The sequence below is a fragment of the Magnolia sinica genome, chromosome 11 (genome assembly GCF_029962835.1).
Source record: "Magnolia sinica isolate HGM2019 chromosome 11, MsV1, whole genome shotgun sequence".
Taxonomy (NCBI): domain Eukaryota; kingdom Viridiplantae; phylum Streptophyta; class Magnoliopsida; order Magnoliales; family Magnoliaceae; genus Magnolia; species Magnolia sinica.
Window position 1 is genome coordinate 6,964,147 of NC_080583.1, and position 27,536 is coordinate 6,991,682.

General features: G+C 39.6%; 1 protein-coding gene across 5 annotated transcripts in view; it reads left to right on the forward strand.

The window, feature by feature from the left end:
* Positions 1 to 5,367: 5,367 nt before the first annotated feature.
* Positions 5,368 to 27,536, forward strand: part of LOC131218702 (BEACH domain-containing protein B) — a 115,381-nt gene continuing 93,212 nt past the window's right edge. For 3 of the 5 annotated variants that reach the window (XM_058213409.1, XM_058213408.1, XM_058213410.1), the window contains exons 1-4: positions 5,374 to 5,557; positions 6,445 to 6,709; positions 17,724 to 17,787; positions 20,509 to 20,734. In XM_058213409.1, coding sequence (XP_058069392.1) covers positions 6,588 to 6,709; positions 17,724 to 17,787; positions 20,509 to 20,734 — 412 coding nt within the window. In that variant the 5' untranslated portion in view covers positions 5,374 to 5,557; positions 6,445 to 6,587. Of the gene's footprint in view, positions 5,558 to 6,444; positions 6,710 to 17,723; positions 17,788 to 20,508; positions 20,735 to 27,536 lie in introns of all 5 variants that reach the window. The other 2 variants (XM_058213413.1, XM_058213411.1) reach the window with 1 other exon arrangement.

A 27,536-nucleotide genomic window follows, 5' to 3' on the forward strand; every position in this document is an offset into this window, starting at 1 on the left:
TTCACTTTACAGTCATTTCCATGCATTTCACGGTCAATTCCCTTCACTTCACGGTCATTTCCATGCATTTAACGGTCAATTAGCTTCCCTTCATGGTCAATCCCGCTGATTCCGTTTTGATTCACGGTCATTTCCATGCATTTCACGATCAATTCCCTTTACTTTACGGTCATTTCCATGCATTTCATGGTCATTTTCCTACACTTTAGGGTCATTTCAATGCATTTAACGGTCAATCCCAATGATTATGTTTTGATTTACGGTCATTTCCATGCATTTCACGGTCAATTCCCTTCATTTCACGGTCATTTCCATGCATTTCGTAGTCAATTCGCTTCACTTCATGGTCATTTCCATGCATTTCACGGCCAATCCTCGTAATTCCATTTTAATTCATGGTCATTTCCATGCATTTCACGGTCAATTCTATTCACTTCATGGTCATTTCCATGCATTTCATAGTCAATTCCCTTCACTTTATGGTCATTTCCATGCATTTCATAATCAATCCCCGCGATTCCATTTCATTTCACGGTCAATCCCGATGATTTCGTTTGGATTCACAGACGTTTCCCTTCACTTCACGATCATTTCCATGCATTTCACAGTCAATCCCGACGATTCTGTTTCATTTCACAGTCATTTCCATGCATTTCACAGTCATTTTCATGCATTTCATGGTCAATTCGCTTCACTTCACGGTCATTTCCATGCATTTCACGGTCAATCCCGATGATTCCGTTTCATTTCACAACCATTTCCTTGGATTTCACGGTCATTTCCCAACACTTCACGGTCATTTCCATGCATTTCACGATCATTTCCCTTAACTTCATGGTCATTTCCGTTCATTTCACGGTCAATTCTCGCGATTTTGTTTCATTTCACGGTCATTTCCATGCATTTCCTGGCGATTCCCGAGACCTCAACCTGAGCCCAACCCAAGTTTTATCGGGTTGGTGTTTGTATGGCCCAACCCTAGGACCAAACCCGATACATCCTGCCCAAGCCCAACCCAATGTCGGGTCAATCATAGGTTGATCGGGTTGAACCCGCCTAACTTTCAGCCCTAAAATCATATATGATACGTCAAGTAACTAATTTTGGTTTAGAAGATATTCTTGTTATATGAATAAAGAAAGATATGAAAAAAAAGTGATAATTTTTTTATATGCTTATATATACATATTTATATAAATACGTGTTAGAGAAAAATATAGGTAGAATAAAATTCTCCATGCAAAAAATAAAATAAAAATGCAGGGGGATACGGCTATAGCTACGGTTATAATCCGTAGCCACGGATAATCGTAGCTCGGCGATCAATCGCGGATCTCGCGATTCCACCGCAGGTCTCTGTCCTGATCGACGATCACTTATGGATCTTGCAATTCCACCGCAAGTCGTTGTCCCGATAGGCAATCAATCGCGGATTCCGCGATTCCACCCCAACTCATTGTCCCGATTGACAATCCATGGTTACGGATTATAACTGTAGCTATAACCGTATCCCTATGATTCTTTTTTATTATTATTATTTTTTTTAACATGGAGAATTTTATTCTACTTACATTTTTCTCTAACACATATTTATATAATATATGTATATATAAGCATATAAATTTTTTTTAATCTCTTTTTTTCATTTATTTCTTTATTCATATAACAAGAATATCTTTTAAACCAAAATTAGTTACTTGACGTACCATATATGATTTTAGGGCTGAAAGTTGGGCGGGTTCAACCCGACCAACCTGTGACTAACCCGACATTGGGTTGGGCTTGGGCAGGATGTATCAGGTTTGGTCTTGGGGTTAGGCCATACAAACACCAACTCGATAAAACTTGGGTTGGGGTCTCGGGTTGCCTGACCTAATACGATCCCGATTAATATATAAGTTCCCAATAAATTAATTATAACTGAGGGCAGATCATTTGTATCGAAAGCAGAGGAAATTCTAATGCCTCCCCTCAAGCTAACAAGATAGGTCGGATTTCCCTCTCTCAAATAAATTGCTAGATACAAAATACGACTTTTAATGGAGTAGTTGTCCTATATTTTAGCTTGTTTGTTTTTTTTTTTTAAATGAACTGTGAAATGCATGGAAATGACTGTGAAATGAAACGGAATCACTAGAATTGACCGTGAAATGCATGGTAATGACCGTGAAGTGAAGCAAATTGACCATGAAATGCATGGAAATGACCATGAAGTGAAGGGAATTGACCGTGAAGTGAAGGGAATTGACCGTGAAGTGAAGGGAATTGACCGTGAAATGCATGGAAATGACTGTGAAGTGAAGGGAATTGACTGTGAAATGCATGGAAATGACCGTGAAATGAAACGGAATCGCCTGAAATGATCGTGAAATGCATGAAAATGACTATGAAGTGAAGAGAATTGACTGTGAATTGCATGAAAATGACTGTGAATTGAAACAGAATCGCTAGAATTGACCGTGAAATGCATGGTAATGACCGTGAAGTGAAGCGAATTGACCATGAAAATGCATGTAAATGATCGTGAAATGTATGAAAATCACCGTGAAATGAAACGGAATCGTTGGAATTGACCGTGAAATGCGTGGAAATGACTGCGAAGTGAAGGGAATTGACCATGAAATGCGTGGAAATGACCGTGAAATGAAACGGAATTGCCAGAATTGACTATGAAATGCATGGAAATGACCGTGAAGTGAAAGGAATTGACCGTGAAATGCATGGAAATGACCATGAATTGAAACAGAATCGTCGGAATTGACCATGAAATGCATGGTAATGACCGTGAAGTGAAGGGAATTGACCCTGAAATGCATGAAAATGACCGGGAAGTGAAGGGAATTGACATTGAAATGCATGGAAATGACTGTGAAATGAAAAGGAATAGTTGGAATTGACTATGAAATGCATGGAAATGACCGTGAACTGAAAAGGAATAGTTGGAATTGACCATGAAATGCATGGAAATGACCGTGAAGTGAAGGGAATTGACCGTGAAATGCTTGGAAATGACCGTGAAGTGAAGGGAATTGACTGTGAAATGCATGAAAATGACCATGAAACGAAACGAAATCACCAGAATTGACCGTGAAGTGAAGGGAATTGACCGTGAATGCATGGAATGACCGTGAAGTGAAGGGGAATAGCCGTAATTGGCCGTGAAATGCATGAAATTGACCGTAAAGTGAAGGAAATTGACCGTGAAGTGAAGGGGAATCACCGGAATTGACCATGAAATGCATGAAATTGACCGTGAAATGAAGGGAATTGATCGTGAAATGCATGAAATTGACTATGAAGTGAAGGGAATTAATCGTGAAATGCATGGAATTCATCATGAAGTGAAGGGAATTGACCATGAAATGAATTGAGTTGGCCGTGAAGTGAATGAAATTGACCGCGAACTGATTGAAATTGACTGTGAAGTGAATGAAATGGATTTTCGACCATCGACCTAATGGAATCTTGGAAAATAATCAGGTTGGTTGGCTAAAGTAGCTTCTCCAACCCCAAAATCCTATGTGGGATGTCAAGTAACTAATTTTGGTTTAGAAGATATTCTTATTAAATGAATAGAGAAAGAAATGAAAAAAAAAGAGAGAATTTTTTTATATGCTTATATATATATTTATATAAATATGTATTAGAGAAAAATGTAGGTAGAATAAAGTTCTCCATGTAAAAATAAAAAATAAAAAAAAGTGCACAGGCTTCCGTGGCACTACTGTCGGTATGGCGGTACTATCGCAACAGTCTATCCACTTTTTTGATGCTATGGTTATGTCTACGGTTATAATCTGTAGCTATAGGAAGCCCCAGCGTTTTCAAAAAACTGAAAACGCAGAGGCATTTTCGACCTTTGCTAGCCGTCCGTACAACTGGGACATATTCTGGTGAGGTAAAAAGCGGTGGGCTACACCGCGTAAATGGGCCATAAATGGGTCGTACAGTGGTAAATTTCTCATTGTTTCACGTGGTGTAGTACTGTCTTTCATCTGCTTCATTTTAGGTAAACTGAAAGAACGAATTAATGATGTATATATGCAATGATCATTGACCATTAAATATATTACGAGAGTCACAAAAGTTTTGGATCAACCTGACATCTGTGTTTTCATTTCAACTATGTCTACTTTAATAATAGGCTCCATGGAAAATAAACACTACAGTCCACCTGAAAAGTTTTTAATGGCGGGCGCTTAATAGCCATGTTTCCACTGGTGTGACAGTCTTTTATCTGCTTCATTTTAAATAACGTGCACCTAAAATAAATTGGAGAAACGAATTAATGATGTGGATAGTGCATGGATCAAGGTGGCCCCAACCACATTGCTTGTTGGCAATAATTTAGGTAGATTCCTAATCATGGAGCCCATCCTGATATATTTGCCGCCCATCTGCACTGTCCATCTCCTTTTACCTGTCATCTCATAACATGATCCAAAAAATGAAAGAAATCTAACTCTTAGGTGGACCATACCATAAGAAACGGCCCTAATAAAATCTCCATCATTAACAACTTCCTGAGAGCCACTGGCATGTTTATTTGCAATCCAACCTGTTGATCCAAAACTTTTGCGACCCATGCGAAGTTTATAATGATCAATTACTACTGTATCCTATATTGTGATCCACTTGAGATTTGGATCTGCTTCAATTTTAGATTCATGTCCTGGAATGATTTTTCAAAACAGATGAACGGCATGGATGTAAGGAAAATACATCAAGGGGTCCCACCCACCGAAGCAGCTCCCTGTTCCCCGTGGTTAAGTCGCGTCCGTCCACTCTAGTGGTGCACGTGCCACCGCGAGGCTGTTGTGCGGTCTACAAGATGTATGAACAGCATCCAACCCTTCTATCAATTGCATCACATCATGCTAACCCAACACAACACACAAGGCTGATTCAAGAGTCAGGTGGGCCACATGACAGTGAAACCGTTGGATAGGACAGCTACCACTGATTTCAGCCGGTGCAATCTGAGTTGCAAAACTGCATAAATTTTATAGTGAACACTAATACACGCTAGATTAAGTGTCTCAATGGACTGGATTTCATATTCAACACGTGGGCCCCACAAAATCAACAATGATCTTCCCTTATTAAATTGTTACAGGTGATGTGGCGAACTTTAATTTTTTATCAGCCCCATTTTTTGTATGTCGAAGTAATATGAGATAAATCACCCTATGGACGGATTGGATGTCGTATATACATCTGGTGGGCCACACAACGTCCCGGTACCAAGTTCACCTCTCTCTTAAACGGTGTAAAACTAACATAGGACTTTGCGTTTTCCTCCAAAGCCGAATGGCATTCTCGTTATTAGTATGACTATCGACGTCAATATCCTAAAATGAGATTTTACTAAAGCTCCTGTTCCGACGTCGCTCTGTGCTCTTCCTCCTTTCGTCCGTCGCGTTCGTCTCTCTCCTCTCTCCATCTCTCTCTCTCGTTGTCTTTCTTCAGCTCGCAAAAAAGCCCCAAAATTCCCAGATCTCGTTCCAGAACCCTAAAAATTCCAAGAAGATCGATTTATCCTCTTCGATCCGATCAGGTATTCCTTTGATTTCCTCGATTTCAATCTCCAATTCCTCCAGAAGAAAGCTGATTTCAATCTCATTTCTTTTATAAAATCATCTCCACATATATGCAAAAAGATCATTTCTTTTTTGTTTTGATTTCGATTAGATTCGTGGATTTATGCATTGGATTCTTTTTTTGGTGCTCATGTTTGGTTGGATTACATATAAGAAAGATTTTGTTCGTTTTCTCTTTAGGATGTGATTTTTCACGAATGGATGATTGGTGAATTAGTTAACTAACTGCTTATTTATAGTTAATTATGATTAGTTATTCATTGGATTTCGATTATTCCGAGAGCTTCACGGGATGGACACTTGGAGCGATAATCCATCATTCAAACCATTTCATCTGGTGGGCCCTCGGGGAATGGTGTAAGGGATGAAAGTTCTTACTGATTGGATGATCTTACGATCACTGGTCAGGATTGAACGATGAAAAGTCTACCTTTTGGACCGGCAGGATTGTCCAGCCTGCATGGTTCTCTGATTGGTACAGCCATGTTGTGGGGACAGCAATAGATGGACCTGATCACTGGAACGATGTGGCATGTGTCCCTTTTTTGTTTTGTTTTGTTTTGTTTTGTTTTTTTTTTTTTGCGTGAAATTCATGTCATGAACTTGGCATTTTATGCATTTGAAGTTGAATGGTTTATTTGTAGCCTGTTTTAAAGGAATTCGAAACTTTTGGGTATCGATTTCTTCTGTGTGTGCTGTTTTCATTGTGAGCAGAAAATAGTTCAATCTCATTTTCAATTATGCCACCCCGCACCCCCCGCGACATGGTTTGGTATTCATTGCATCATCACCATCTTCACCATCGTGGTCATTATCATTTTGATATTTGGATTTTGCATTACAGGTTACTTGTCACGGCCTACAAAACCATGGTTCAAATATATGAGCATGAACTGTGGGATTGGCACAATCAACAGATGGAATAATGCTTGCAGCATGATCACTCGTTTAAGAAGTCTTAATGTACCCTAAATCTTAGTGGGCAGCATGAACATTGTCAAGGGTGTGGCAGACCTTATCCGAAGAACATCTGGTGGTCATCCAGGAGAAGCGGCCTCATGGCAACAAGCCGAGAGGTACTCTGTTCCCTCTCCAAGAATCCGCTTCAGGTACTTTCTCCTTCTACTCATCATTCTATTTTATTATTATTTTATTTTGCATGGAAAAGTTGGTGTTTTCTTTCGATATTGTAATGTTCGGGTTATCTTAGTGGATATTGCAATGTTTTGAAACCTTGATCAGATTCTGACCCATTTTTTGTGGGTGGTTAGGTACAACTGGTAAGACCAACACTGGCTCATTCTGAAAATCTACTTAAGCTAAAACTACAAAAATAAAATGAATTAAATAATTTTATGCTGTTCCGTGATTATAATATTTGATTGGGGGGATTCACCTCGCTATCTCAGCAAGTTTTATTCCCTCTTTCTGCTTTTTGCTTTCCTGTTTCTCTGTTTTTCCCTTTTAATAAAGTAATCGTTACCTCTCAAAAAAAATATTTGATTGGTGTCTTTGAGCTTTGACTGACACACTTGCATTTCTTAATGGAAACAGTTAACCACTTAAACTGACCTGGGTCTATAGTGACCCAGGTCTGTTTTGGTGGCTGGTTCCAGTCCAACCAATGCGGTCTAAGTGTCAAAATGCTGGATATTGTTTTTTATATAATTGAAAACCATGAGCTTGGATTTATTATTATTATTATTATTTTTTGAATTTCATAAAATGTATAGGCCCCAAAACAGAAAGGAATCACATAATCTGGATCACGGCATTCGGAACAGAAAATGGAGGGGGATTGGCGATTTAGATAATATTGGTTTGTTGATGGTTGGATCATTGCCAAGTGGCATAATGCAGGCTATTGATGTTTTATATCATCTAGCCAAGTTCTTGCCCATGGCACTTGAGCACAGCACCCCCATAGGCGGAACACATAAAAATGACATCCCAATTTAGAAAGTCATATGCTTTTCCGGTTTACGCACTTGACGCTTTTTCTTTTTTAATGATGACAAAAAAAAAAAAAAAAAACTGAACAAAATGAAAGAAACATGAAAGGAAGCGAAGGAAGAGTAGGATGGTGAGATGCCAACCCACTACATACCCCCACTCCAAAAAATTACAATGCATTAGCCTATACACTCTCGACTCACTCTTACTACTATTGATCTTAACCAGGAGATGCCTTTACCCTTGGTGCTGAGGAAAATCACTTCACTATTCTCGGAGCTACTAGGGAAATTATATTCTTTTTGTTCTTTCCAAAAACACCACATGATTTTAAGTGTCATGGCTACAGATTGATGATTTCGAAGATCAAATTGCGGAGTGGTGGTCCTCTTTTCTGAATGGTTTCGCTGGTTTTTGTTTGAGTAGGAAGCTTAAACTTCTCAAAGACAAAATAAACTTTTGGAAAAAAGAGTTTTTGGGTGCTTGGGAGGCTGAATTCGATTGAATGGTGGAAGAGATTATGGTGATCTTCTAGAGGAAACCAGTGGTCTCTCGCTGGAAGACAGAAGTAGGAGAGAAGAATTGTCTTTGATATATGCTTAACACTCTAAAGAAGAGGAAATCAAATGGTGTCATAGATCGAGGGTCTTGTGGCTAAAAGAGAGGGATAAAAACACCCTTTTTTTTCATAATATTGCGAGCACCCAGGCCAAGCTAATAGAATCTTTACTAGTTAATGGGTTGATGATTTTAGATAAGAGTTAGATATGTGACTCTATTGTTTAGTTTTATTCCGTCCTTCTCTCTGGGGAGAACTAGAAGCGGTCAAGATTGGAAAATCTTGATTTCCTTCAACTACCCAATGTTGATGTATCTCTCTTAGAAGTGCATTTTTTAGAGGAAGAGGTTCGTGCGGCCTTGGGTTCTATATGCAGATAAAAAGTGCACCGGGCCCCAATGGTTTCCCCATGTTCTTTTATTAGAAATTTTGGCATATCATAAAAAAGGATGTTATGGATTTCTTAGTGGAATTTTTTCATAGTGGTCATCTATTTAAAGAGCTCGGGGCCTCGTTTATTGCTCTCATTTCAAAAGTTGAAGGGGCAGCTTAGCTCAAAGATTTTAGGTTGATAAGCTTTATAAGTGGCCCATATAAATTATTGGCTAAGGTTCTCGCCCTTAGATGTAAAGGAGTTCTTACTAAGGTCATTTCAGACTCCCATGGTGCATTTGTAGTGGGAAGGTAGATTTTGGACAGTGCTCTATGGCCCATGAATGTATTGATTCAAAATTCATGGAGAAGAGGAGTGGCCTAGTGTGCAAGCTAGATGTGGAAAAGGCATATGATCATGTCGATTGGGATTTTCTGGATTATATGCTTGGGACATTGGGCTGCGGCCCTAAGTGGAGACGATGGATGAAGGCTTGCGTTCAATCTGTGTCGTTTTCTGTTTTGGTTAATGGATCGCCTAAAGGTTTCTTCAAGGTGTTTAGAGGTCTTAGGCAGGGGGATCCCTTGTCCCCATATTTATTCATTATTATTGCGAAAGCTTTTAGTAGGATGCTTTGAAAGGGAGAGGAAAATGGGCTTTTCAGTGGGTTCAAGATGTCAGCGAATGGTTGCCAGATCATTCATCTTTAGTACGCCGATGATATGCTTTTTTTTTTAAAACCTGTGGAAGAGACCTCGGTTGATAACCTTCGGAAATTAATTGTTTGTTTTGAAGCTGCATTGGGTTTCAAGATTAATTGTGGCCAAATCTAAGTTGTTGGGGATTAATGTTTGCGATGACGATCTTCACCACTTTGTGAGTATCTTTGGGTGCAGACCAAGTTCTTTTCCATCGACATACTTAGGGCTCCCCATGTGTATCAGGAAGCTGGCAAAGCACCTTTAGGACCACGTTTTTGAAAGAATAGAAATGAAACTTGCTTGGAAATGTCCGTATCTTTCTATGGGTGGTTGCCTAGCCTTAATCAAAATAGCTTTTTTCTAACATGCCAGTTTATTTTGTCATTGTTTAAATGATCCAAAGAGGTGATGGACATGTTGGATCAGATGAGGAGGGATTTCTTCGTGAAAGGCGCTTCAGATGGTAGAAAGTTTCATCTTTTGAAGTGTTTCGAAGTGTGTAAGCTAATTTGAGAAGGGGGGCTGGGATTAGAGGTTTGAGAGATATGAATTTGGCTTTCTTGGCAAATGGGTTTGGCAATTCGGATTGGAAGAGGGGAGATTATGGAAGGAAATCGTTGCTAGGAAATATGGGGTCTAGGAGGGTGGTTTGTTTGTGAAGATAACTTTGCTTTATAGAGCTTCTCATGTTTGGAAAGCGATTGTGACGACGTAGCTTCTTGTTAGACGGAGAATTGTGTTTTCTTTGAGTGATGGTGATGCGGACATCAGTGGTGCACCCTTTAGAGTGTACTAGAGGAGGCGTCGCCAACAGATTACCGGAGCGGAGTAGTTGATGTGGATGGACGTTGGGTCCATTGGACCCATTTTTTGACACGCTACGAGCGCGAGAGCGGCATGACTGCACCCTGACCATAGATCCATTGGTCGGATTTTACACCCTACCACACGGGTGTTTTAGTTTTATACGTTTTGTTCTTTTTTCTTGTTTCAGGGGCTTTATTGCACTTTCTTTATTTTTTCGTCTTTTTGTTATTTTTCTTGTTTTTAGGGGCTTTAGTGCACTTTTACTTTTTCCGTAGCTTTATATATACGTTGTGAGAAACCCTATTTTCATTATCATTGAATGAATAGAAATTTGTATATTTTCTTCCTCTTTATTTAAGAGATTAGAGTTTCAGGATTGACCCTTGGGTGTTGATGATTCCATCCTGATTTCAGGTTTACTTCTTTATAGATCTTCGAGGTGCAGGAAAAGGTAAGAATCATTCTCATTTTCTTTTGACGACAAAAGGACTTGTACTTTCTTTATCTCGAACACTTCATTCTTCACCCCTTTTGTTCCTCTCTGGATATCTCTTTTCTAGTTTGAACGGAAAAGAGAGATGGTTAGCTGGTAGAATCAGATCCAAACTTGACCGTGGACTGACTTATGCTAGATCTGGGATATCCTCATATCCCTAGGGCCTGTTTGGACGGTGGGATTAGAAGGGATTAGGTGGGATGGGTTTTAAAAAATGTAATAATTGGCTTTGTTAGAGAATTGTCTCAATACCATGGGTTTTCTAATTCCATCGGCTCCCGTGCCATGGTGTTTGGATGGCATAGGAATGAAATGTTTTTACAACTCCTATTCCGGATGATGTTTGGATGAGAGGTTTAGATGACTGCGTTTTAACTCCCATCCCATAGGATGTTTGGATGGGAGGTTTTCTACAACTCCCATACCGTATGTAGAATATAAACTTAAAACGAATGTGGTGTGTATATATTTATATATAGACGAACCATCATCGTCATCATCTTGGTCCGACGAGAAGAACCTACTAGATCTGGGATCCATTGCCGTTGGTCCATGATCGTCCAATCAGTGTGTTATAGAAAGCTTTCATCTTGGTCGAAAATCGTCCAATCAGTGTGTTATAGACTCTAATCCATCTACAGACAAGGCCCACATGATGGGACAGTCGGGATCCACTGTAGCCGACGAGCTCAAACAAAAATTCGAGTTCACTACATACATGCAACAACGAATTTAGACACACAAGTAGGCTTATCATTCCAAATAATTACAACATTTATACAAAAAGAAAATACTGAGAAATTTCATCCGAATTCCGCAACAGTCAGCTCTATAATCCACAAAAAACCATGATTTCAAAATTCGACAGCGGAAACACCCGAATCAGACCCGACAATCAAATCTAGCCCTTCAATTTTCCACAATTAGAACTGAAATTTCACATAAAATTACAACAGAAATCTTCTTCTTTTTCAGGAAACAGAGAATCAAAGAATTCAAAATTTTCAATAGAACTAATTAAAGTAATAAATTGAAGAGAAATGGATCTCAAGCACCTGAACAGGAGATTTCTCTCTTTTAAAAGGACGAATTTTTTCTGTTTCCGATCTTGCCCTTCGCATCCTCCGCCATGAATGGAGGAATCTGTAGCTTTTTCAACTGTCCCTTTGGGGTTTTTAAATCTTAGTTTGGGGCATAAAGGGGGAAAAAAGAAAAAGAATAAGGGTTTTTTTTTTTTTTCTCTTTTGATTTTTGGAGAGAGAGAGAGAGAGAGAGAGAGATCGGTTGAATACTACTAAGATTTTCGACCAAGATAGATCGGCTGAAGAGTCTACCATCATCGTCACCATCATCCACCGTTGAAAGCTTCAGCGCAAGATTTCCGAGGCGGGATTGGGTGGGATTTGCTTCCATCCCTCCAATCCTTTGCAATCCTGTGCATTTGAAGTCAATCCTCTTCAATGCCGGCACGATATCCAAGAAATCCCATTAATTCCACCTTGAGCCTGTCGCCAAACAGCCGGCACCTGGAAGAGTGGGATTTCGAAACCCACTCCCACTTACGCCCACCTAATCCCACCGCCCAAACACGCCCTTAGGTCTTCCCTTTTTACTGTTTATGCAATTTTATGCCAAAGGGCATGATCTTGATGGAATGACCTCATCTTTGTGTTGAAATTTACCTAATCCCTTTGATTGGAAACGGTTGGTTTATTTGTGTATTTATTTGAACATTCTTTAACCTGATTATATATGTATCTAGGATTAGGTCATCACATGTCCCTGCATCAGATGGTCGTCGCATTCGTTTCTAGGTTGATAGCCGGTGTGGAGATCTGATCTTTAAGACCTATTCCCAAGAGTGGCAAGACTAGCTCCTAATTGATTCATTCAGTGGCGAACTGTTATTCTGTGTTTGGTTCCTTTGTGGTTTGGAATCTCCCTTTTCGGAGGCATATGACGGATGAAGAGTTTGGTGATTTCGCTAATCTATTGGCCCATCTTTTGAATGCTTCCCCTTCCCCTTCTGAGTCAGATTCGTTGATTTGGCTGGGTCATCCCTCTGGAAAATTCTCGGCTTGTTCTTTTGTCAAGTGTTTAGACTAGGACAGTAGCTCTTCGCTCCCTCCTCTCCCTTTTCATTGTTGGTTCTATGGAGCTCCTCCTAGGGTTGCAATTTTCGTTTGGCTTGTGGGGTGTAAGAGAATTCTCACCGTGGGCAATCTTCAAAGGAGAGCATTGATTTTACCCAATATGTGTCTGATGTGCGAGGAGAACGTGGAGTTGATTGATCATTTGTTCTTGCATTGCTCATTTGCTTCTAAAGTGTGGGCCTATTTCCTTTGCTTGCTTCATGTGGATTGAGCAAGTTTTGCCATGTATGTAAAAGCCAATGTCTAACAATCTTTTTGCTTCCTTTTAGTGCAGTGTAGGGTTATATTCTTTTCTCGCTTTGCAGGTTGTTTACAAATTTTTTTTTTTTTTTTTTTGGTTCTCTCTCTCTCTCTTAAAAAAAAAAAAAGAAAAAAAGAAAAAGAAAAGAAAAAACGAAAAAAAACCACATGAGGTATTTGACCCTCACCACGCATACCCTATTGCATACCGAAAAGATTAAGACCTTTGAAATCTTTGAGGCGAACAGTGAACTTGATGTGGTTCAAGAGGTGGTTAACTGATTTTATGTCCACATACACTCATTCATGATTATCATATTCCTTATCCTCATATTAGAAATCATTAAGATTTTGTTATTCGCCACTAGCCAAGCAAACACGATGAACCCTTGGGGGCATGGAAAGCATCAAATTTGATCTGTGGGTCCAAACATTTCTTGTGTCAGTAGGTGTTCTCAAAATCGTTATTATATTGCAGTTGTAGCATAGTTCAAATCGTATCGTAAATTGTAAGATTTTTCATTTTCTTGAGAAAATTGAAAAAATCTGAAGAAAACATGCATAAATTAGAAAAAAAATCAAAAACTCATTAATCATCCTTTTTTGATCAATATACACCAAGAAATATAATAAAATATATGATGTTATTATCAATTGAGAGCGCATATAATGTATACATATCAGATAATAAAGGAATCTTGTCTCTATCTTTTGTTCTTTTATCTTTCAAGAAAATTTACCGTAAAAACATACTAGTCCTTTAATTATTTTATTCTTTTGTACTTTCTTGAGTGTGGAATCCTATTTGAAAAAGCAGCATTCAGTTTGTGCTCAGATAAGACGATATCTTGATTATCTGGTTTTGATTTTTGAATATCAGAATCTCCAAATGTCCTCTGCCCCTCAAAAGACAAAAAAGAGGAATTTTTTTTCCCCCTTTTAAAATAGTGGAGAGCCTTTTACATGGTTTTAAAAGCAAAAGGGTGAAAGTTGAAACCAAGGAAGAAAAAAATGAATAAAAAGCCTGACAAATCTGATTTTCTTTAAACATTTTCGGGCTTCGTTATCTCCCGCTCATTGGACGAGCTGCTAGAGATAGTGTAGTGTGTGTGAATGATCCAGGGTTCAATCCCTAGTAGTGTTACGTAAAAAAAAAATAAAAAAAAAAATTTCGAGCTCCATTTATGCAATTCATGGTAATCATAAATTTGAATAGTAAATCATAGGATTCAAAGATTCATCTAAAAAGGGATTCAAAGTTTGATTTACATCATTTTGCCTATGATTCAACTTCAATTGTAAATAATGAATCTTTGGATTTTGACAACTACTCGGTGCCGAAAAAGCCACAATTGAAAGATATTGCTGAAAAGCTCTCTGATGTTTGTCTTTCATCACCCTTCATCCACCATGGAGAGAGTAGGGCTGAAATTACTAATTTGACTTGTTAGGACAGCAGACTTATTTATGTTTTCCCTCAAATTCCTGCGAAAGTGAGGAGGACAAACCATCCCACCTCCCATCATTTCATAGCACCAAGCATTCATGACTTGCTGATCGGGAGATACGTTGTAAAGCCTTGTATAGTCAAAGATAATGGTGAGTTCCTACACCAAATCTCTTCTTAAAACCTTATTCTATTGCTAGCTCTCATCTTGGAAGCTACCCCATTCGTAAATTCCCCTACCCCACTAGCATTGTTTTCTAGATCCCAGAAGCCCTGTATGTTGATGACGGAGGGTCAACTAACCACTACAGCCACTTTGTCCATAAAGTCCCCTGCCCCACTAGTCATTGCTTTTAGTGATCGTAGTATCGGTATCACTACATGTATTGCTACCTGGGGATATGGAAACATGTATCAATATTGCCTACATTATCGCTGATTACCCTGAAATGTATCATTAAACTAAGGGGCTGTTTGATTTTCCAAATCCCCCATAAATACCTTGTAAATGGGTAATGATTATTTAGTTGAGTAATTACCTCACGGTTCCCAAAGCTTGATTTGACAGGCCTACTTTTTGAACACTACAATTGAGGAGGTGTGAAATATATGTGGGGTCCACCGTGATGTATGTGGCTTATCCACACTGTCCATCTGTCATGCTAGCTGAATTTAGGGCATGAGCCAAAAAACAAGGCAGATCCAAAGCTCAAATGGACCACACCACACGAAAAAGGGAACTGAACTCCTACCGTTAAAAACTTCTTAGGGCCACTGTTTCCTTTGGTGTGGGCCACTTGAGTGTTGGATTTGCCTCATTTTTCGGTTCACGCCTCAAAATGTTCTGGTAAAATGGAGGATGGCGCGGATATGTCATATATATCACGGTGGGGCCTGCAAATTTAAACCTATTGTAGTTGTCGTTATGTTGACATTGCAAGTATCGATCAAAGCTTTGTATTTATAAAATTGAACTAGTGCCGATCAAACCATCCAGTAATGGCAATGGTTGGTGTATTGGCTAGCTTGCTGACCGATACATCGAGGATTGCATTGACCATTATGGCTTTGTACCAGTCGATTTTTTTTGAAAGAAAAATGAAAAAGTAAAAGTAAAAAATATTGAAAAATTTAAAAAAGTGAGGATCCCAAATGTGCATTTTTTTTTGAACATGTATTTGATGGTGTAATTGGCCATTCTTTGGTAAAAATGCTGCCTCGGGCTGCCTGAGTACTAAGTACTTGTCTGACTCTAAATTTCTTATATTTAAATTCTTAATTTGTAATACCAATACATAATTAAGATTATGAGTCCACATATGAGTAATGATGAGTTAATGACACAAGTATACAAACCATAACCACATAGGTTACAAGTACAACCATGATGTTAATGTGTGATATGAATATGATAAACAGAAAGTTGGGATGACTAACAAATAAACTGATGAAGTGATGTTAAAGTTTGAAACATGCATGCACTAACGTCGATGGATATGCAAAATAACTAAAAAATTATAAATTATTCATGACTATGAAAAAATAAAATAACACAGCCATGACTCATGGGTACCTGTCACCATTAGTCACCACTAGAAAGAATTGCACGTTGGTGTTGTGGTTGCTTGACCTCAATGTCAATCCACTAATCCATAGTGTCCGCCATTTTGAGGACTCTTGAACAGCCCAAAATTTGTGCAATTGGTGGGATCCATTCTATTAATGCATATCCCTAATCTATTAATGCATATCCCTAATCATTAAACACCAATTTTCTCAAGAAAATTGAGAAAAAAATTAAAAATAAAATTTGCGTGAATAATGTCGGAGCATTTTGGGGACTTTTGAATGGCGCACAAATACGGCCTAAAATTCATACAATCTCTGGGATTCATCCCACTAACATATATCCTTTAATCATTATTACACCATTTCCCTCAAGAAATTATTAGGACTTAAGAAAGGATGAATAGTAATAAGGTTACTGAATTCATTAAAAAAATGGCACAAAAAAAATACGCGCACCCACCCCCCCCCCCAAAAAAAAAAAGAAAAAGAAAAGAAAAGAAGAGAAAAAAAGAGATCTCAAAACCATGAATTAATGCATGTATCTATATCCATACTACAAACATGTTATTCACAGATCAATGGCAGAAACATTTTAAAAAAATGAAAAATAATCGCTGGAAATTTGGGAAAAAGTGTAAACTGAACAACAAAAAAGTGATGCAAATATGCTCAAATTGAACACAAATCTAACAATATTGGCTTGATTTGGTCATCATATGTTGAATCAAAACACATAAAACAAGGAAAAAAAAGGATCTTTTTACCTCTCTTTTCAAAATTTCCCAAAACTGGCTCTGGATCTTCAATTTACTGGTTTGAGCTCAAATATTATGTTTTGATCTAGCAATCAGGTGTAAATCTGGTTGAAAATGAGCTTTTAACAATCACTTGGCACTCGAATGAGTGAAGGAGGAAAAAAAATAATAAAACAGTCCTCACAAGGGGGCCTATGTACCTGCAATGGCCAGGGCTGATAAGTATATGGTGTAAGTTGCTGTTATGGGGGCCATTTCAGCCAAATCTACCGTTCAGATCTGTATTGTGTGATGGTGGATGCCGTTAGTGTTATGTATCGGCCGTTACATAACCTTTTTTAGACCTTGTTGCTGATATATTATGATAATATTGATAGCATGATGTCCCGGACTATATCGATGGTAATATTATTGATACCAGATAATTTTGGTCCTGTTTTGTATTGCTGGCCAGCGATACCGTTAGTATTGGCCAATTTGCGATACATAGAACACTGTCAGCTATCTTTCAAGAAAAATAAAAAAAAAGGAACACTGTCTGATAGTCTACTTCCTCCCCACTTGCCTAATTGAAGATTATTGAGCTTGGGCCAATTCCAGTCTTCATCACTTAAAAGCTTTGAATTTTGGGTTCATTTTTGTTTTTGCTGGCTCTTCATTAGTAGTGCTCTTCATTAGTAGTCCGATTTATAGTAGTTCATATGAGTCTTGTTTCTTGAATATTGCTACACGTATACTTGTCATTGTTATGCATGTAATATATAGTTGTCAAGATTTTGGGTGATATTGATGTATCTAGTCTTTTCTTGATTTGTGGGTTCATTTTTGTTTTTGCTGGCTCTTCATTAGTAGTCCGATTTATAATAGTTCATACGAGCCTTGTTTCTTGAATATTGCTATATGTATACTTGTCATTGTTATGCATGTAATATATAGTTGTCAAGATTTTGGGTGATATTGATGTATCTATAGTCTTTTCTTGATTTGTTTATCATGTTTTTGCATTTGAACTGGAGTCTAAATTTGAAGGAACTCATCCTCATGATACTTCCTATTATGTACTTTTTCAGGGAAACTGGCGATGAGGCAGTTCTGAATACACTCTGGGAGAGATATACGAATGCTGTTGATAAGGTATTCTTGCTGACATCATTCAATGTTCTATTGTTTCCTCATGTTAATATCTTAAGTGTAATTAGTAAAAGTTCAGCAAACCTTTGACAAAATTCACTTCAGTAAACATTTAGCAGATTGACTTGCCCAATCGTGCTTGCCTGACATCATTTGAAGGAAGTTTCAATGTCACCTTATTTAAAGTCTGATTCCCCTCCAATTTCCTTTTCTTTTTACCTGTAAAGTTTGATCAACTTCAGCTTTCAGTTTTAGTTTCCTCAAAAGACCTTCTCAGTTATATGACTCGTATCCCTCACCAAAACATGACATCTATCTTCTCGGTCAATCTCCTTTTCAAAATTGCTTGTTATATGTATAGGGTCTGTAATTATCATTAAAATAAAATAAAAATAAAATGTATGGGGTCTGTAATATTTATTAAAACATTCCTACTTCAATTATTAGGAATTTTACAAAAACAAAAAAAAAACTACCTGCTTAATATAGAATATTCATTCCAGTACCTTTTTCAAAAAGGTTTGCAATAGGTTACCCATTAATTTAAGTAATGATCATTGGAGTACCTTTACAATTCTTAATGGAAGTTGGGGTCGGCCGTGTGAGCAAAGGGATAAAAGGTTTAGGTGGGCCCTACCGTGATGTTTATGTGAAATCCACCCCGACAACTAGGTGCAACACTCGATGTTAGGTCCAGGGCCCAAAAAATCAGCCCCATCCTTGATTTAGGTGGACCACATGATTGGAAACAGTGTACAGGGCAAGCCAAACTATTTCTCTGTGTGCCGCACTTGAATCATGGATGAGCCTGATGTTTGGGCCCTAAGCCCAAATTTGGTGTGGCATCTAATGGTTGGAGTGGATTTCATATAATCATTGCAGTGGGCCTTGTAAAAATTAAGCGTGGATGTGTCTCTCGTAACTATTTCTTTTGGTGTGGCCCAATTGAATCACAAGTCAGCATGATTATTTCCCCTTGTGGCTAACGTGGGATTAAACATTTAGTGTTTGGACCAGATCTCACATACACATCACAGTGGATTGTAAAAATCCAAGGTGGGTGTCCCATAAAATTCCCTCTAGATCTCCATTTTTTTAAATGGTTGCAAGGGGGACACCACCCTTGATATTTTTCGGGGTCCACCCTGATGTGTATGTAAAATCCACTCTGACTATTTGATGTGTAATCTCACTTGCAAAAAATTAGGTTGACGTGTGATTCAGGTGGGCCACACCAAAGGAAACAATTAAGAGAGAGACGACGCCCTTGATGTTGGCCCACTGTGATGATTATATGAAATCCTCTCCAACCATTACATGCCACACTAAAATTTAGGGATGGAGCCCGAGCATCAAGACCATTTGTGATTCAGGTGGGCCACACCAAGGGAAACAATATGGAGAAATTGTGTGATCCACGTCCACTTGAATCACAAATGGGGCTGATTTTTGGGCCTTGGGCCTGAAATGGAGCGACTCACTTGGTGGTCTATTTGGATTTCACATAAGCATCGTGGTGGGCCCCACTTGAGCCCTTGACCCCTTTGCTCGCATGGCGGACTCCAACTTTTGTTTAGAAATGTAACGGAAGGTACTCCCAAATGATGATTACTTAGATTAATAGGGTAGCTTATTGAAACCTTTTGAAAAAAAGGTACTGGAATGTAAATTCTATATTAAGTAGGTAGGGTTTTTTCTTTTGTTTGTTGTTGTTGTTGTTGTTGTAAAATTCCCTTAATTATTTCTGTTTTTTTAAATGTCACTGTTTTCAAATATTGATGTATCCATTTTGTGCCCTTGACCAGTTGGAAGAGGCTCCTCGGTTGTAGACTTACAAGAGTTTCAACACGAGGTCATGGGTTCGAGTACCCATTGTGGTGAAATCCCACTGTGGTGTGAGTGTGTGTGGGGTGTGAGTGCGTGTATTAAAAAAAAAGGTTCTTGGATTTGTTTACCATTTCTCGAGTGCTGTTATAGCTTTTGTTTTCCCAGGAGTGGCATGGGGGTTGTAATTGTTCAAAAGGGCAGATACCTCGGCATATTTTTTGCTTGTTGGTCTTTTGGTTGATTTGGGCAGAATGCACTAGTTGTACTTTCTGAAAATTTGCAAGCTTGCCTGGGGAAGTTCACAATGGGGCATTGTTTAAAGTAGTGGGATGCACTACATCTACAAATGCCTTTGATAGGTGTCCAGTTGATTCTTTTGAGTGTTGTTGGGTCCGCATGCCATGTTCTATCAGGATTGATGGTCTTTCATCAATCCTCTTTGTTGGCTTTGCTTTTCTTTAGCCTAATAATATTTTATTTATCTTTCAAGAAACTAATTTATAGTTTTTTAATAGTTGTCCATCACTTCATCTGCCTCGGAGGATACCAGCATTGATTCCATTTAGCTGACTTGCCAGATGTCTGAATTCATGTCAAGTTTTTCAGTGGTTGTTTCCTAATCTTTCTTATATTATACATCTTGTAAGGCGAGTTTTGTTATTATTTTAAGAAATGCCAATGGTGAGGCAGTGTTGGACTGCCTATTGGTTCCAGCTTTGGAAGCCTTTCTGCTAATGCATTTGAGACTGTGTAGTACGTAATGACATGTCTGATTCATAAGTTCACGAGTCACAGTTAGTTGAAGGTCTTTTTAATCATTACTTGTTTGATTTTGGAAATTAATCCTGGCTGATCAAATTTTTATTGTATGTAATTTACTTCCTAATAAATTTGCAGGAAGAGAAGAGAAAGTTATTTCAAGTTTTTCTCATGCACTTCCTGCGAGTATACAAGAAATGGGAGCCTGAATATACTGTGCAGTTAGCAGAGGCTGCTTCATCTTCCGTGGATCATGCATCAGGTTCTGGGGATATCCTTGTTGGATGCTCTGTTGGACATCCTGCTGAAATTATCCTTGTCCTGACTCAAGAAGTTCAACGTATGACTGCTGTAGTAGCAGATGGTAAGGTTTTTATTTTTCTGATATTTTTCCTTCAAGAAATATATCATTTTCTTCTCCTGTTTGTCCGATTTGCCAACATCGAGTGAAAGGCAGACAACTCCAGATGGCTTCTCTTTACTGCTTTTCTGCAATTTTCAGCTGTTACTGCTTTGATTAGAGTATTTTGTATCTCAGGCCCAATCTACTCTCTATTCAAGAGCTGTGGATTTCATCACTTTCTTAATTTATGTTAACTGGACTACTTGTGTTTACCACAGCTGATGTATCAGTTTTCTTTTGTAATTTTTATGCTTTGGGAACCGAACAGTGGAAATTCTGTAGATGTTGGTTTAATGAAAAATTGGTAGTTGGATGCTCTACAAACAACACATTGCCTGTCCTGTTGCATGTGTTTTTCATAGGTCTCTTTGATTAATTTTATCCTGGCACAATTGTGTCTATTTTAATACATCTCTGACTAAAATAATTGTAACATTATGGGTTGGGTTCTAGCCGGTAGTTCAATGGTAGACAGGGCATGTTTCAACATTCAGATGTGCAAAAGAATTTGCCACTTGTACATGTGAGGGATGAAAGATTCCTTGCAAGCCCTACTGATGCAGGACTACTAACCACTTGCTTTAAAAGCTCGAACTGATAGAGTGTGGTGAATCAATCCCTTTATCTCATAGCCTAGGCCTCACATCCCATGGGTTAGATCTTCGGCCGAACCTCCCTTTTGGGCCCTACATCACATGGGTTCCGCCTCACACGAGCCACTTGTCTTACACAGGCCGCCCACCTCAAGTGTGCCACTGCATCCCACAGGCCACCCCACTCGAGCCCGGTGTGAAAATGCCCCTGCATTACCTACACATGTGTGAAAAAAACTTGCTACAATCCAGAGATTGTACACCCAAGTGCAGGTAGTGAAGTAGTAAATACTCAGTGAGATCAAGGTCGAACCACAGGGAATTGAGGATATAAGAACACTTAACGGAGTTATTTTAGAGGAGAGATGAAATCTGATTTATCCACTTAAGTAGAGCAAAGTGTGTGTGTGATAATAAACATAAATAAGAAAAGGCTAAGGCTTCAAGGATCCACCACCGATCAATCCACAATGTTTGATTCATTGATCTAATTATATCTCAATTAGAATCAAATAAAGATTTGTTCCAATCGAAAGATGAAACTAATAAATCACTTGCATGATTCCATCAAATAGAGATTTAATCAATTGATCTGACCATGAAGGACTCGTTAATTGATTGCAGGGAATTCGAAGCATCGACTGTGCCCGAAATCGACAATGGATCAATCAATTTTACAGATCAATGACTTTGCCAAAATAAGTCAATTGATGAAGACCACAAAATTATAAAATCAATTGCATACCCCGAAAGATATGAATTTTTGATTGATTAATCCACCTGTGAAGAACCCATCAATTGATTGTAGGGAATTCCAAGCATCCACTGTGCCCGGAGTCTACAATGGATCAATGAATTTTACGTATTGATAAACTTACCTGACCATAACTAGATATTTGATTTGCAGGGAATTCCAAGCATCGTTGTGGTCGGAGTCGACAATGGATTAAGGAATTTTGCAAATCAATTGCTTCCACCAAGATACATATCCAAATCAAAAGCAACACTTCCAACATTCAAACTATTATTGTTAAATCAAGACAAACCAAAAATTGCAAATTCATCAAAGGCTTCACTCCTAGTTTTAGCTAGGAGTTTAGCCACTATTGCATTATGGAAGACTAACTTAAAAGAAAACAAAATTTTATTCTACAAAAGAAAGAAAAAGAACAAGAGAAGATGAAGAATGAAATGTGGGACGATTGAATGAGTGCAAGGGCAATCCTTTACATAGGAAACAAGAAAAAGAGGGAGAAACCTTTTTGCACATGTGAGGGATGAGAGATTCCTTGTAAGTCCCACACATGTGAGAGATGAAAAAGAATTTTCCAACTCCACACATGTGAAGGAGGAAAAGAACTTTTCTAGGCTCACACATGTGAAGGAGGGAATCTAGGCTCACACATGTGAAGGAGGAGAGGAATGTTTCAAGGCCCACACATGTGAAGGAGGAGAGCTCCTTTTGCAAGCTCCACGTGTGAAGGATGGGAGCTTCCTTGCTTGTTTCAAACTTGTGAGAGTTGAGGGAAATCCACTAGCTGCTGCATGAGAGAGGTTGGAGAGAGCTGCACGCTTGTTGCTGTACGTGCAGGAGACGGATGTTTTCCAGCTGCTGGTCGTGTGATGGAAATGAATTCCACTGCTGATGCACGTGTGTAAGGTGAGTGGAGGACGTCCACTGCTGAAGGCGTGTTGTTGCTACACATGTGAAGAGTGGATGCAGGAGGAGATGTCCAGCAGCTGCTCTGGACGTGAGGCGGGAGATGAACTCCATCAGCTGGCTGCACGTGTGGAGCGCTGGCATTGCATGCTGATGCTGCTGCACATGAGATGGAGCTGAAGACCGCCCTTACTGCTGGAAGTCTGGGATTGAGAGCTGCTTCATTGCTGATCACAGCCACGTGCGTAGGGAGGGCTGATGTCCACCATTTGCTGGAGATGGAGCTGCTGCTGTAGATGGACATGTGGAGGTGAAGATGAAACCCTTTGCTACATGCTGTACGTGAGATGGCTGAATGCAGCTCCTTGTTGAGCACGTGTGGATTGGAAGCTCTCTTGAGCTGCTGCTGCTGTACACAAGCAGAGGAGGGCTTCTGCTGAGCTTGTGCTAGGTGTGGTCCACTTTGCTGGAGACGTCCATAGCTGGACACGTGAGATGAGGGGCTCCACTTTGCTGCACGTGTGAAGCAGTGTTGAAGCTGGTGACGTGATATGGCTGGAAGGCCAGCTGCTTGTGAGCTTGCACGCGTGATGGCTGGAAGGCCAGCTGCTTGTGAGCTTGACATATGATGGCTGGAAGGCCAGCTGCTTGTGCTGCAGTTTGAAGGAGGTATCCTCCATAGCTGGACTTTGGATGTTTGGCAAGTCAGCATGTGTGATGGTGGGGACCCTTGTGTGCAACTCGTGAGAAGGTGGGGCGTCCACCACTGGATGGCCTCCATTGGCTGTTGGATGTAAAGGTGTTGATGACGTCCACCATCTGGCTAGCTGCAAACGCGTGGATCATGCGGATGTGTGGCCGGTCCTATGTGGACGTCCAATCACAGGTGAATGCTCAATCCCAACCATCCAAGCATGTGTAGCCCAGAGCCAAATTGTGTGATCTTGATGAGGTCTTTTTGAGCCATCTTCATTCCATCTCCACCGTAGAAAATGGTCCAGCCTTTGATCTTCATGGCTCGATTTTCTTCAGGATCACCAACATGCTTGATCCAGATCTCCTTTGGGCTTTTTCCCCCCTCAAGAAAGCCTTGATTTCATTTAAGAAAAAGACAACTATACAAGCTAAATTCGGGTGGACCCACAGATAAAGAGGACGCAGGTCCGCTTATCATGAAACCAAACAAAACTTGCCCTCCCTCAGGCTACCCAACCCCACTTTATCCAGGAACAAGAGCCCCCTAATGATAGGGGGCAGCTCTGCCGACGAGCGGAACTCTCGATGCACCTGAGCGTCACTTCCCCATCGAGCCAGACTATCTGCTATGGAGTTAGCCTCCCTAGGGGTATGAGAGATGTTGACTTCCATCTTACACCTGAGAGACTCGATCTTGGCCCGCCAATACCACAAGAACCACAAAAAAGGAGACTACTTTGAGAGGACTCTCACCATTGACTTAGAGTCACTCGCAGGGTATCCCAAATCGGTTACGTATTGGCCGTAACGGCCGATACGTAACGGTAACGGTGGGACCCGTTACGCGATACGGGGTCGAAACGGCCGTTACGGAATTCTGTGACCGTAATGGCCGTTACGGGGCCGTTACGGACCCGTAACGGCTGTGACGGGCCCTAAAAAAAAAAAAAAACAAAAAAAAAAAAAAAAACGTACCTTTTTTTCCTTTCTTTTCTTCTTCTTCTCTTTCTTCTTCTTCTTCTTCTCGAGCAGCTGCGGCTGCGTCTTCTTGTTCTTCTTGTTCTTCTTCCTCTCTCTCTCTCTCTCAATCTCTTCTTTCCCCCTTTCCCTCTTTTTTTCTTCTCTTCTTTCCCTCTTTTTTTCTTTTCGTTTCCCTCTCTCCCCATTTTTTTTTTTTTAATACTGCTGTAGGTACGTGTCACGTAAGTACGTGTCACGCAAAGACGAGCGCTGACACTCCTCAAGCTCCGAGTTGTACGAACGGTTCAAAGGAGATCAAAGTTATATGGGCTCCACAGTGATGTATTTATTACATCTACACCGTTCATCTATTTTCAGAGATCATTTTAGAGCACCACCCAAAAAATGAATTATATCCAGAGATCATCTGGACCACACCAAAAATAGCAACAGAGATAATGATTTTCACGGTTATTCGTAGGCGCATAGTAACGTTTGTTCTCCATCCAATCTGATTAGACCCGAGTGGGCCCCACTATGATGTATATTTTTTATCCATATCGTCCATCCATTTTGCCACGTCATTTTAAGTCAGGATTCAAAAAATTAGTAATATCCAAATCTTAGGTGGACCACACCATAGGAAAAAGTGGTTATAGAATGCTCACCATTAAAATTTTCTTAAAGTCCACTGTAATGCTTATTTTCAATCTAACCGATTAATTGGGTCACATTGATGTGGATGAAGGGAAAACACACAAGTCAACTTGATCTAAAACTTTTTTAGCCCCCAATAAATTTTTAACGGTGAACATTTAATTAATATTATTTTTTATGGTGCAATCCACCTTAGCTTTAGATGTGCCTCATTTTTGGGCTCATGCCCTAAAATTATTTAGCAAAATGAATGGACGTTGTGGATATAACACATTCATCACAGGTGGGGCCCAAAAAACTTTGACACGTGTGCTGCACTTTACATCTGAGTCCCTCCTAATTCAAGTCTTAAAAAATTGTACACGAGACATATATTAACTTAAAATTTGACAATTAAATTATGGACTGCAATTGCTAACTCACAATGCCAAAATCAAATTATTTGAATAGTTTTAATTGTTAATTTGTAAGCTTTTATTTTTTAAAATAGGGCCTTTTGATTTTTTTTATATTTTATTTTATGATTCACTATCCAATAAATGTCCACTAATTTATAAGTGGGATAATGACAATAAATAACATGAATTTGAGGCTGATTTGGAGAATAGATTGGTCCTCCAAGTCAGCCCCAAATTGGTAATGCCATCTACCTGAATTTAATTTCATTTTTTTTTAAAGAACTATTGGGAGAAATGATATCAAGTTGTTAAGTATATAAATTACATATTTAAAAAAATTAAATATATAAATTTTGTAGTCAAATTCAAGTTACCTAGTTAAAAAATTAATCAGACAGTCCGATACAACTTCTTACCAAAGAGTGGACCGTTACACCACCATAAACATGTTCCAATTTATAAATGAATGTATATTTGGAATGCTTAGAATATTCTGGATTTAATCAATATTTTTTCATATTTTTTTGGCAAAAAAAAAAATTGCGCCGTTACGGGCCGTTACGCCTTCGTATCGCCGTTACGCCCCCGTATCCGTATCGGTTTCGGAGGGCACCGTTACGCCAACCGATACTGATACGGGACACCTTGGTCACTTGCTACCTCCATCTTGGTGAAGTTGAGATTCGCACACAGAGAGAGACCCTCAAGCCCGGCCCTAATCTCAGCCCGGGTATTAGATCCAAAGTTGTGACCCGAGGAAAAGGCAAACAAAGGTCACCCAAACTATTTCTATAGACCCCCCCCGGCGGAAGGGCTCGGGTTCCCTTTTGCCAAACCGTCTGCATTTATCTTAACTCAGTCGGGTTGAGGCTTGACCCACTTGACCAAATTAACTTGCCTCGTATTGGACGCTGACCCATCAACCCCCAAAGCTCTGAGCGCTTATGACCTGGACAACTTCACTCCCTTGGGAGGTGGGAGGGAGGGGCTGATTAGGTAGATCCAACAATAGGCACTAGAGATCACCTTGGACGCACACATCAGGGATCCTTCAAAACAGGTGATGTTCCTAGCCATCCAGAGTTCCCAAAAAGTGAAAGTGGAAATGAGTCCCCTTAAGGGGAGGAAACGGTCAATAGTTACAGTTGCTGCCCACCATCTGACGACCCTATTGACAGCCAAGGTGGAAACAGATGTGGATATTAAACAGCAAACCAAAACTGTCCCATACCTTCATTGTTGCCTTGAGAGAACAAGTGATCAATCATCTCAATATGGGAGGATGACATTTGAGATAAAGTGCAACAAGCGCATTTCGAAGCGATGCAGATCCCTTTGTCTTGAATTCTTGCGTCCACCAAAACAACCCTTTGGATCACCTTCCAAGTAAGGAGAGAGCTTCAGCAGGAGCTTTGGGTGCCACACCCACCGTGACCAATCTTTCTCGCTGACAATTCTGATAAGCTGCCAAGCAGACCTGACGTCAAATTCACCCTTAGAGGAACCTATCCATATGCATTTATCCGCCGTACTAGATGTACAGATCCCCTCATTCGATATGTGGTCAAGCACCTCCTGAGGGAGGAGATGCTGCACACCAGCTTGCGAATGTAGGCCATTCGGACCAATCAGCTCTTTAACTGTTGCTGATTGTAACTGGGAGGTGGTGGCTACAACCTCCAAGCATTGAGGGGCCTTAGGCCCGACCAATCGACCTCCCAGAAACTACAATCACCACGGCCGATTAACCAGCGAGCGCAGTCAGAAACAATAGGGAGCAATAAGCTTATTTGCTTCCA